The 11,765-nt window shown below is 41.7% G+C and overlaps 1 protein-coding gene across 1 annotated transcript in view; it reads left to right on the forward strand.

Moving 5' to 3' along the window:
- LOC116734573 (proteasome subunit beta type-6-like) overlaps nucleotides 1–1,409 on the forward strand; it is a 1,622-nt gene extending 213 nt beyond the window's left edge. The window contains exons 2-7 of the mRNA XM_032586052.1: nucleotides 1–78; nucleotides 705–772; nucleotides 847–912; nucleotides 1,001–1,066; nucleotides 1,151–1,280; nucleotides 1,374–1,409. Of these exons, the coding sequence (XP_032441943.1) occupies nucleotides 1–78; nucleotides 705–772; nucleotides 847–912; nucleotides 1,001–1,066; nucleotides 1,151–1,280; nucleotides 1,374–1,409 (444 nt within the window). The remainder of the gene's footprint in view (nucleotides 79–704; nucleotides 773–846; nucleotides 913–1,000; nucleotides 1,067–1,150; nucleotides 1,281–1,373) is intronic.
- Nucleotides 1,410–11,765: the final 10,356 nt, after the last annotated feature.

Here is an 11,765-nt window from a genome sequence, read left to right on the forward strand (position 1 = left end):
ATGCAGATCTTCGGTCATCAGATTTCCTCGAAAAATGACCTGGTTCCGGACTGGAGCAGGGAGGAAGTCAGCACAGGGGTAGGTGCGGGGCTGGCGGGACCAGAGTGGACTGCATTCGGGTCGGTTCGGTTCTTGATGGAGTAATTTTAAATCAGAAATGTGTCGGAATGAGACAGCAGATATGCTGCAGCTAGCTGTAGCTAACGTTAGCTCACGCTGGTTTATTAAAGATTAGAAAGTTAAATAAAGTTCAGAACTGATGACTGTTAATAAAGGTCTTTAGGGCCAAAAACAGTAAATAAAGTTTCGAACCGGTCCAGGAGCAGAACTTCCGTCGGTCTGACCCGCTCAGTGGTTCTTTTATTATGTCGGAGGGATGCTAATTCTCCTGTTTCTATTGCCGGACAAAACGTTTTTTAAAGCTAATGTGTCCGATAATGAGATGGTAAAATGAAAGTGAGTTTAACAGTGACATATAAACATGCTCTCTGTCCGATAATTGGCGCAGGACTTAGCTGTTGTAAAACGCACCTCAGTGGCAAAAAAAAGCTGTCGTCAGTTGATGCTTCTATTATCGGACATCTCCTTTATGCGTCCCTGTGGTTTGATGGGGTGTCCGATAATTAACTGACTCAGTGAAGGCGACCAGAACCAGCTGAGGTCTGCTGAACAGAACCGTTCTGAGCTTATTGTGTGTGTTTCAGACCACCATCATGGCGGTGGAGTACGATGGAGGAGTGGTGATTGGAGCCGACTCCCGGACCACCACAGGGTGAGGACACCTTAGAGGTTACCATGGTTACCTGTCCCCAGGTAGACTCACCTGTGTGTCTCTCCCTCTCTCAGAGCTTACATCGCCAACAGAGTGACAGACAAACTGACCCGAATCCACGACAGGATCTACTGCTGCAGGTCGGTCCTGGTGCTGCTGCAGGAGGATAGCCGGGGTTCTGGTTCTGGTCCCAGTACGGGTTCTAGTTAGTCTCTCTGTGTGTTTCAGGTCTGGATCGGCTGCAGACACTCAGGCCATCGCTGAGGTTGTTTCCTACCAGCTGGGCTTCCACAGGTACCAGACCGGGTTTGTGAGCACCGTGTGGTTCTGACAGGTGAAGGTCTAACTGTCATCCTGTTCTCTCTGTCCCCCCCACAGTGTGGAGCTGGACGAACCCCCCCTGGTGGAGACGGCGGCCAACCTGTTCAGAGCCAGCTGCTACCGGTACCGAGAGGAGCTGATGGCTGGGATCCTGGTGGCCGGCTGGGACCGCAGGAAGGGAGGACAGGTGGGATCACAGGGACACCCGGGGTCTCATAGCCCGGCTCTCATCCGGTTTTGACCCAGTCTAACCTGGTTCTGACCTGGTTCTGTCCTCCAGGTGTACTGTGTTCCCATTGGAGGAATTAAAGAATGATCCCAAAGAAATGATGCTGCCGCTCCATATTTGATGGGTTGTAAACAACCCACTCCAACACATTTGTTCTGTATGGTGCGGAAATGTAAGTAATAGACAGAATGTAATGTCTTCCAGCTTTTTCTGTGTAATTGAGAGCTTGACACCAACAGCAGCCCACATTGCTGATAGCCGGGAAGGAGATAAATGAGTCCATTTCTATGCTCTCCTGTAAAGTGGTTATGAGTCTGTTGGTTTTTTGTGTATTTTAACAATTAAAATTGGTAAACAAATGTTTATATCTGTTTTTAAAAGAATAGCAGCTTCTCTCTTATGTCTCCATCAGATGACCAGCATTAGCAGCTTTTGGTGACATTATTATTAATAATAATTAGATTGTTTTTGAATACGATGCAGGATTTAAAATGAACTGATGAAGATGGTCTATGTGTCTAGTCTGGCCTGGGAGGGATATCTGTGGTTCCTCTCTGGACCTGTTAAACCTTCAACCCGATGTGAAAGACTAGCTGTGCAAATCCCTTTCCATGCAATTCAGCTTGATTCTCATCTCCCCTCAGTAGTCTGTCTGAGATTTCTCCCACTGACCTCGGTTTCTCCAGTAGGATTTCAACCAGGCCAATCGGCGAACAGAAGGAGAAGTTGTGAACGATGATATCGCTTTTCTGGGCTCCTTTAGTGTTATAATCTGCTTGTAGTTTTGTTCACTGACTCCGCAGTGAACAAAGTCTTTCAGTCTGTGTTGGCCACTTCTCCTAGCATTGAGAAATTAAAGTCGGACCAAGAAGAATGTTCAAGACATTTTATTCCTGGTAAAGATGCCATTTGGCTTGGCATTTCTATTTTGGATGGTTTGCATTTACCATTAAGCTTCATGATTCCTTCATGATTGAGCTGGCACATTTTATACGTCACGGCCAAACGCTAGCAATTTGGTATTGTAATCTAATTCTTTGAAACTTGAAGTTCACACCTCTATTAGACAATCATTTCTCAGTAGCCCAGGGTCTAGACCCGGTGTATGAAGCAAAGCGTAAATCAAGGAGCTGGGTTTTTCCAGGCTAGTGGGACACAACAGATAGAAAATTGATCTTAAGTATGTGTGCATAGATGCGTCTTTGTCAGTGACCCTCAGGACAACCTGTGAACAACAAAAACATTCAGCAACCATGGTAACTGCGGCCGTCAGACAGTAGAAACCGATGTCAGAGAACGCTGGTGTGGTTTGTTTTGAGTTTTAGCTGAAATTGTGATTTGTGGAATTTCTAACCGTATCAGAAAAACATTTGTTCTGCTTCTGGTGTGACGTATAAAAGAAAAAAAGACAAGCAACACAAAGCTTACTTCAAGATATTTATTGTTGTATCACTGTCATCACTGATTTACATAAAATGTAAATTAAGACAGAGATCATCTCAAAGCAGAAAGGGGAACAGTATACAACACGTCAAACAGGTCCTGTGCAAAAACAAGGCAACAGAAGTTTTCCTGACTACATGACTAATAAAATGTAAATTTTTCACACATATATATTTATGTTTATATATACTCATTTATTTGGTCTCATTAATCACAGCTTCATGGAAAACACCAATTAAAACTTGAATTTTGTAGCCCAATATCAGTTTTTGATGATAAAACAGTCAATAAATGATCAGCGTTTTGGAGATTTGCAGCGTATTTAGGATTTAATTAGGAAGTTTACTTAGTTTAAAGAATCATCTTATGAATATAACATTTGTCCTCAGATGTAATAAGATGCACCAACAGATGCAAAAAAACCCAGACAGTTTATGCAGGATCATTGGCTCAAAAGGCATCGTGTCACAGTGTGAATCTCTGTCCTCTAATCAAGCTCACTGTGTCCTGTCGGCTCTGGCTGAACGCAGAAGGAAGAGGAGACTGATACTTTCACAATATATCAGCTACTACAATGGACAGAGGAACTAACAAGTTCATATCATCATCTGGGAAGAGGGTACTGGTTTCTCAGTCACAAGCTGGTTGCAAACCTGAGGCCAGCAGGTGTCAGTCAGTTATGGTAGATCTGAAATTTGGTTTGATGACCTCAATATGAGAAGCTACAGACTGATAGGAGCAGTGGCGGAGCTAGACTTTTTTCAAGGGGTGGCCAAAGGGTGAGCAAGGCTTTATCAGAGGGGTCCATATACAAATGATGAACGAAAGGAAACAAATATTTTCTCACACACACTCAAATTAAAATGGTTTATTTAACAAAGATTTGCCATGACCAAACAAGACGTTAAACGGCACTATGGAACAGTGAACATGTAAATGTAAACTCAGAGCCCAGAATATGACCAAAAACAAATTCTCAAAAATAAATAAATAAAACTGGCTCCAAATAGTAAACTGCAAGACAATACCACCAGAGCTGACCAGCATTACCCTGGTGGTATTTATAAAGGTTTGAGAAACACTGCTATGGTCAAATAAGCTTTGAATGGGAACAACATACTGCAAACTCAAAGCCAGGATACACTCAGGAGAGCATAATTCTCCGATTTTGGTGGGAAGAAGCAAAATGTTTTACAAAGTCATCCATGTTGAGGGTATGTGCCCTCCTTGACTCAACACTGAGAATGCCAAGATGACTTAACCTGTCATCAGCCATAGTTGTTCTAAGGTGGTTTTTGATCAGTTTTAGAGCAGAAAAACTTCGCTCACAGGACGCAGTACTGACTGGGATAACAACTGAAATCTTACAAAGTCTAAACAGCTCATGAAAAACCTCTTTATAAGGTTCCAGGAACACAACAAAGTCAAGTAAAGTAGAGGGTCTCTCTAACCCACCTTTTTCTCTCCTCAGAAGAAGCCGTCTGGTTTGGTGAACCTCATGTTTAAGATCTTCTAGATCTGACTCAAATGTCTGTCCAAAAGCATACAGTGTTTCCTCTTTCAAGAATAATGGGCTTTTTGGGACTAGAGACTGAACCCCTAGCATTATCTCACAATTCTTCTGTGAAAAACGCCTCTCAAGCTCAGCTGTGAGACAGTCAAGTATCTGATAAAAGACACCTCTGTTAAAATCCTCATTACTTTGGTCACTGTGCCTCTGTCCTACAGTAGTCATTACCAGTGAGTCCAAAAACCTGGAACTGGCCTTAGGCTGTCTCTTGCTGAGTGGCAGGGTGCTAATTTTGCAGCGTTCTACTAGTTCTTGAGTGTCCCTCAGTAGTTCACCAAAGCAAGCTTTACTTCTGTAGCTTTTCAATGTGTCTGTCAGGGAGCCGACTAAATCTACGGCTTTTGATAAATCAAGATTGCTAGATTGAAGCATGTCAGACAGGATTTTGATATCCCTGAGCACTTTACAAAAAGTAACTAAAAGTGCTATAAACTGAAAATCAATCTGAGCCAAAAGACCCTTTGCTTCCACTTTTCTATCCCCACTGTTATTTTCAAGGGAAATATCTTGCAGAAGCCTCAAAACCGCTGGAAGCCTGTCTCTCACATTGCGACATGCCAGGTATCTACATGCCCACTGTGCTGGATGCTCCTCCCACCACCACATCGTGTTAGTATTTTTTCTTTATATTATATTACAGTTTATACGTTTAAGTTAGTTATTTCATTTAGACATATATTTTCTAATGGGTGCACACTTTATTTAATGTCTGTCTGAATGGTTTATTTACATTTGTCTTTTGTTTGAGGTGCTGCTGAGACAAACCAGCTGGAGGAGGAAACCTGGAGCATACCATTTGTTTTTGAAAGACTGAAGGGGGAAGACTTGTTTCAAGTTGTTTTTAATTAGTTAATTTTGTCACTTAAATATTCACCTATTGTTTCTGCTAAGTAAGAGTTAGTTTTGCTTTATTTCATATAATGCTTTAGTTAATTTTGTATTTATTTGTTCTTTTGTTATGTCGTGCCTCCCTCATGTGGTAGATTTAGGTTACTCCACCACTATTTAAGCAGCCTTTTGTTCTTTGTTGGGAGGTCAGTTTTGTTTGTGTTCAGTTAGAATTCAGTTGACCTCAGTTAAATTGGGCCCAAAATTGTTATTTATTCTTTGACTTATTTTTGCATTAAATTGTTGTTTTGTTTGCTATTTTGGAATAATTAAATTGAATTTTTGCTACTTTGAACATTTTTTGTCCTCGTTTGAGTCTGGTCCCTCACAGTTGGTGTCAGAAGTGTCTCTTTTTCCAAAATGCCTGGAAAGGGAAGAGGACGAACAAGAGGAGAACCCGGTTCTGAGCTGGATGAAAGAGTGCCTGTTGAGGAAGGTGGAGCTGTTGGTGGAGTGTTTGACATGGAAGAGGAGAGGAGTGAACCAACACTAGCAGACTTGGCCAACCTTCTTAGAGCCCACATGGGACATCAGAAGGCCAAAGAGGATCACTGGACCAGAGAAACTGCTAAGCAACAACAGAAATTTGAGGAACTACAACAACAGTTCAGATTGTTTAAAAGGGAGAGCCGACCTGAGACCACTCCCACTGCTCCACAGACATCACCAGTGCGGCCTACACAACCACCAGATCCTGGAGTGGCAGCTTCACCTCAACATAGTCAATCAGGTGACCTATATTCACAGGCGTATGTTTCTCATGCACCTAAATTACAAAAATTGAGTGAAGAAGATGACATTGAACATTTTCTCATTACTTTTGAAAGAATAGCTTCTGCCTGCAGGTGGCCAAGAACTGACTGGGCTTTCCATTTAATACCTCTGCTAATAGGCAAAGCTAGAAGTGCCTTTGTGCACATGGATGTTGATTTGTCTATGAACTATGATCAAGTTAAATTAGCTGTTTTGCAGAAGTATGACATTAACAGTGAAACCTACAGGCAAAGATTCTGCTCGCTTCAGGTGGAGCCAGAAGAAACTCCAAAGGAGCTCTACATAAGGCTGAAGGAGTTGTATATCAAATGGGTGCAACCTAACGGTAAGACAGTTGAACAGATCAATGAAATAATGATTCTTGAACAATATCTAAGAATGTTGTCACCAGAACTTCAGGTTTGGATAAAAGAACATAATCCAAAGACTGCAAAGGAGGCTGCTGAACTGGCTGATGTGTTTGTGGCTGTGAGGAGGAGGAACTCTTGGGCTTTTCAAAGCTGGAAAAAGGATGGCCGCCATCAATCTCCAGCCCAACCAGTTTCAGCGGTGGGTAAGCTACCTGAAAAAGAGAGATTTGGCTCAAAAGTTCAATGGAAAAAACCCACTTGTTACTTATGTGGACAGGCGGGTCATACTAAACCAATGTGTCCTCAAAATGCTGTCAAGTTGTCCCAGATGTGTTTTGTGCCCAGGAAAGAGACTCAGAATGTTGGAGCAATGAATCAATTAATGGAGACCTTTGTGGAGCTCAACGGTCAGGCACTGAGGGCCCTGATTGATACAGGGAGTACACGGACTTTGGTCCAGCGCAGGTACATCTCACCCAGGTTTGTTTGCACCAGTGAGACCGTTCCAATCTGCTGCGTCCATGGTGACAAAAAACAATATCCAACAGCAGATGTTTATGTGACTATAAAAAGACAAACTTACCTGCTTAATGTTGGGGTAGTAGATAACTTGCCATTTCCAGTAATTCTTGGCAATGACCTGCCAGTGCTGATTGACCTGTTGAATTCTCCTCAGTGTAATGTTGCTCTAACTCGAGCCCAAGCAAAGCAATCTGAGGAAATTGTTTTCGACCTCAGTACCTTACCATTTCACAATGTGGAGTTTTTCACAGAGGACACTAAAGACAGGAAATCCAAAAGACTACGGAGAAGGGAAAAGTTTCAAGGGACGGTGGTTGTTCCTTCTGATGCACCAGAGCCTGAGGTACAGCAAGACTTCAAAATCCCTGGTAATATATTGGAGCTGCAGCACAAGGATTCAAGTCTTGTGAGAGGCTTCAAAGAAGCCAAAGTCAATAAAAATTATTTTGTCATTCAAAATGACATTCTTTGTAGACAAAATGGCCAATTAAACAGCTTGTGGTTCCCAAAGCAGTTAGAGAAACTGTTTTGAAGTTGGGCCATTCAATTCCCTGGGCTGGCCACCTGGGGAAGCATAAGACCTTAGCCCGTATAAAGCGCTGTTTTTTTTGGCCTGGCTTGCGTAAAGATGTTGTGCAGTTTTGCAGGAGCTGTCCAGAATGCCAAATGACATCGGCTAGACTCCCTGGCAAAGCTCCTCTCCAACTGCTTCCAGTTCTGAGTACACCATTTCAACGCTTGGGTATGGACATAGTGGGCCCGGTTGAAAGGAGTAAAGCAGGTAACCGGTTTATGCTGGTCATTGTGGATTACACAACTAAATATCCAGAGGTTTTTCCCTTGAAAGTTGTCAAAGCAAAGAATGTTGCATTCTGTTTGGTGCAATTTTTTTCCAGAGTTGGCTTTCCTCAGGAAATACTGACTGACCAGGGCACCAATTTCATGTCTAAGCTGCTTAAAGATGTGTATCAGTTGCTGGGAATTAAAGGACTGAGAACAACACCTTATCATCCACAAACAGATGGCCTCACTGAACGGTTTAATCAAACACTTAAACAAATGCTACGGAAATTTGTGAGTGAAACAGGCTCTGACTGGGACCAATGGCTCCCATACATTCTGTTTGCATACAGAGAAGTTCCCCAGGCCTCCACTGGGTTTTCTCCCTTTGAGTTATTATTTGGCCATGAAGTGAGGGGACCCCTGACTGTTCTAAAGGAACTATGGGAGGGGGGACAAACTAACAAGGAACCTTTACATGTTGTATCTTATGTGCTCCAGATGAGGGAGAAGCTAGAGAGGATGACAATCCTGGCCCAGGAGCACATGAAGACTTCTCAACGCAAACAGAAGGCCTGGTATGACTCTTCAGCCCAGGAGAGAGGGTTCGAGCCAGGCCAGAAAGTGCTTGTTATGCTGCCTTCAGAGGACAGTAAGCTACTGGCCAAGTGGCAAGGACCTTATGAGGTACTGGAGAAACTGGGACCAACAACATACAAAGTCTCTGTTCCAGGTTAAAGTCGCTCTACTCGCATTCTCCATGTAAACCTGCTGAAACAGTGGGTGTCTCGGGGCCAAGAAAAACCTGCCTCCTTTTACATCCGAAGTGCAGATGATGAAGAACCGGAGGAGCAATATTTTCCTGTTCAATCAGCCTCCAAGCCCAGTTTGGATCATCTATCAGAAGATAAACAGTCAGAGGTGAGGGCTGTCTGGCCATTGAGTGTGTTCCAGGAGAATCCAGGTTACACTGATATGATAACACATGACATTACATTAAAAGAGGATGCTGCTCCAAAACGACTGAGCTATCGCATACCTGAGAGACTTCTTGAACCACTTAAAAGGGAAGTTGAGTTAATGCTTTCCCTTGGGATTATTGAGGCATCACAGAGCGAGTGGTGCAATCCAATTGTTCTTGTCCCTAAAAAGGATGGAACACTAAGGTTTTGCATTGACTTTCGCTATCTAAATTCAGTCTCAAAATTTGATTCTTATCCAACACCACGAATTGATGATCTTATTGAAAGACTAGGCAAAGCAAAATATCTCACCACCATTGACCTTTCCAAAGGATATTGGCAAGTGCCACTCTCCCCCAGGTCCAAAGAGCTGACGACTATCAGAACATCATGGGGCCTTTACCACTTCAGAGTGATGCCATTTGGACTGCATGGGGAGCCTGCCACATTCCAACGTCTAATGGATAAGGTACTCAATGGCCTCTCACATTTTGCCTCTGCATATCTGGATGACATCACTGTTTACAGCAGCTACTGGGATGAACACCTGCAACATCTACAAGTAATCTTTGAGCGTCTCCAGAAAGCAGGATTGACGGTAAATCCAGCCAAGTGTGCCATAGCAAAGAAGGAAACAGAGTACCTGGGCTTTGTCATCGGAGGAGGATTGGTGAAGCCACAAATTAAAAAGATTGAAACCATCCAGTCCTGCCCCCTTCCCCAGACAAGAAAACAACTTAAATCCTTCTTGGGTATGTCTGGTTGGTATCATAGATTTATCCCTAATTACTCTGCTAGAGCTGCTCTTCTTACAGACATGACCAGTCTTCGGGGCCCAAACATTCTACAGTGGTCTGAAAAAGCTAGGCAAGCATTCAGAGATATTCAGCAGGCCTTAAGTAGAGATCCTGTGCTTCATTGCCCTGACTTCCAGCAGGAGTTTATCTTACAAACTGATGCATCAGACAAAGGTCTTGGTGCTGTGCTCCTTCAGGGTTCTCCAAATGATCGTCATCCAATCGCCTTCATCAGCCGTAAACTTTTCCCTAGAGAAACCCATTATTCCACAATAGAGAAGGAATGTCTGGCTATAAAGTGGGCGTTGGACTCACTTCACTACTATCTCTTGGGGAAGACAGTTTGTATTGGAAATTGACCACAAAGCTTTGAAATGGCTGGAGAAAATGAAGGACACCAATAGTCGAATAACCCGCTGGTACCTTGCCATGCAGCCCTACAAGTTTGAGGTGCATCACATCCCTGGCAGACAAAACATTACTGCTGACTACTTGTCCCGCTGTGCCAGCGAGCATTCAGAGGAGGGGGAGTGTGTGGTGGATGCTCCTCCCACCACCACATCGTGTTAGTATTTTTTCTTTATATTATATTACAGTTTATACGTTTAAGTTAGTTATCTCATTTAGACATATATTTTCTAATGGGTGCACACTTTATTTAATGTCTGTCTGAATGGTTTATTTACACTTGTCTTTTGTTTGAGGTGCTGCTGAGACAAACCAGCTGGAGGAGGAAACCTGGAGCATACCATTTGTTTTTGAAAGACTGAAGGGGGAAGACTTGTTTCAAGTTGTTTTTATTTAGTTAATTTTGTCACTTAAATATTCACCTATTGTTTCTGCTAAGTAAGAGTTAGTTTTGCTTTATTTATTTCATAGAATGCTTTAGTTAATTTTGTATTTATTTGTTCTTTTGTTATGTCGTGCCTCCCTCATGTGGTAGATTTAGGTTACTCCACCCCTATTTAAGCAGCCTTTTGTTCTTTGTTGGGAGGTCAGTTTTGTTTGTGTTCAGTTAGAATTCAGTTGACCTCAGTTAAATTGGGCCCAAAATTGTTATTTATTCTTTGACTTATTTTTGCATTAAATTGTTGTTTTGTTTGCTATTTTGGAATAATTCAATTGAATTTTTGCTACTTTGAACATTTTTTTGTCCTAGTTCGAGTCTGGTCCCTCACAACAACATTGTACTTTATTAATTTTAATGAACGAAAGGACAATTTCCCATACTCCAGGGTATATTTGTTTCATTTCTCGTTGTAAGTTGGCATCTGCTTCTGCAAAGTTTTTACAGTTACTATTCCATCACAGACCATAATTGCAAATAACTAAGCAGGTATCTGTTGGGATACACTGAATAGAATTGTCACAGGGAAAGAGATTTATTTCTAATATAAATCTGATATAAAAACCATATATATACAATTTCAAATGGAATTGTATGATTAAAACAAGTCCAAAAAAACCCCCCTATTACATGGAAAGGGATACTGAATGAAGTCCTTCCAATAAGTGTATTTGAAAGTCATAGGTATAATCTTCTACTTAACACCACTAGAATGTATTAAGGAATACAAACCACCTTTACTATGAGAAAAAAAAAACACTGTGTGGATAAAGTTCAATCTGAAGACATACCATTTGCAGTTATCACCTCTCCAGTGTCAGATGTTACAACTGATTCTTCAACAGTCTTTTCATCTGAAGAGAAAATTGAAATTAGTAGTGTGAATGCTGCATGCATTTTGTTTGTATAAAAATAATTATTGCACTGTTAATACATTAATTATAATACATGTTCTTTGTTGTCAGAGGAACACAATAACGCCTTCGTCAGCTCAGAAGTTCGAAAGCAAAAAGAAAAAACAAAAAAAACGAGGATGGATGATCTTTCTGCTAAAGTATTACTTCCCATCATCCGTGTTCTTTCAGCAAACATTTGAGACAGAGATGGTTTTTGTTTGTTTTCCACTTTACCTGCCATAGAAAGTATTCGTAAGCGTTTGTCTGTTATCCTTCAACTCATGTGACCATACTAGCCGAGGAGATGAAACGTTAAAAACAATAAACATTGTCTTGTACAAAACAATGGAGCAACTATAAATAAAGACTTTTTTGTCCGTTTATTTCTAAAAGGACAAAAAGTGTGTCTGTAAGAAGCTATTACAGACACGCCATTATAGTACGCAAGTATAGTTATTTAGAAGTTTGACTACATTATACTAGATGAGTATGACAAAATGTTAAGGTGATTATGACAGTAGTGCTAAACAATAAACTTAAGTGAATAGCACAATTCATGGGGCGCAGCAGTTTGAGCGAGTGTATAAAGACAGACTACAGAACTCATGCTGTCA

The sequence above is a fragment of the Xiphophorus hellerii genome, chromosome 15 (assembly GCF_003331165.1).
Source record: "Xiphophorus hellerii strain 12219 chromosome 15, Xiphophorus_hellerii-4.1, whole genome shotgun sequence".
Lineage (NCBI taxonomy): Eukaryota > Metazoa > Chordata > Actinopteri > Cyprinodontiformes > Poeciliidae > Xiphophorus > Xiphophorus hellerii.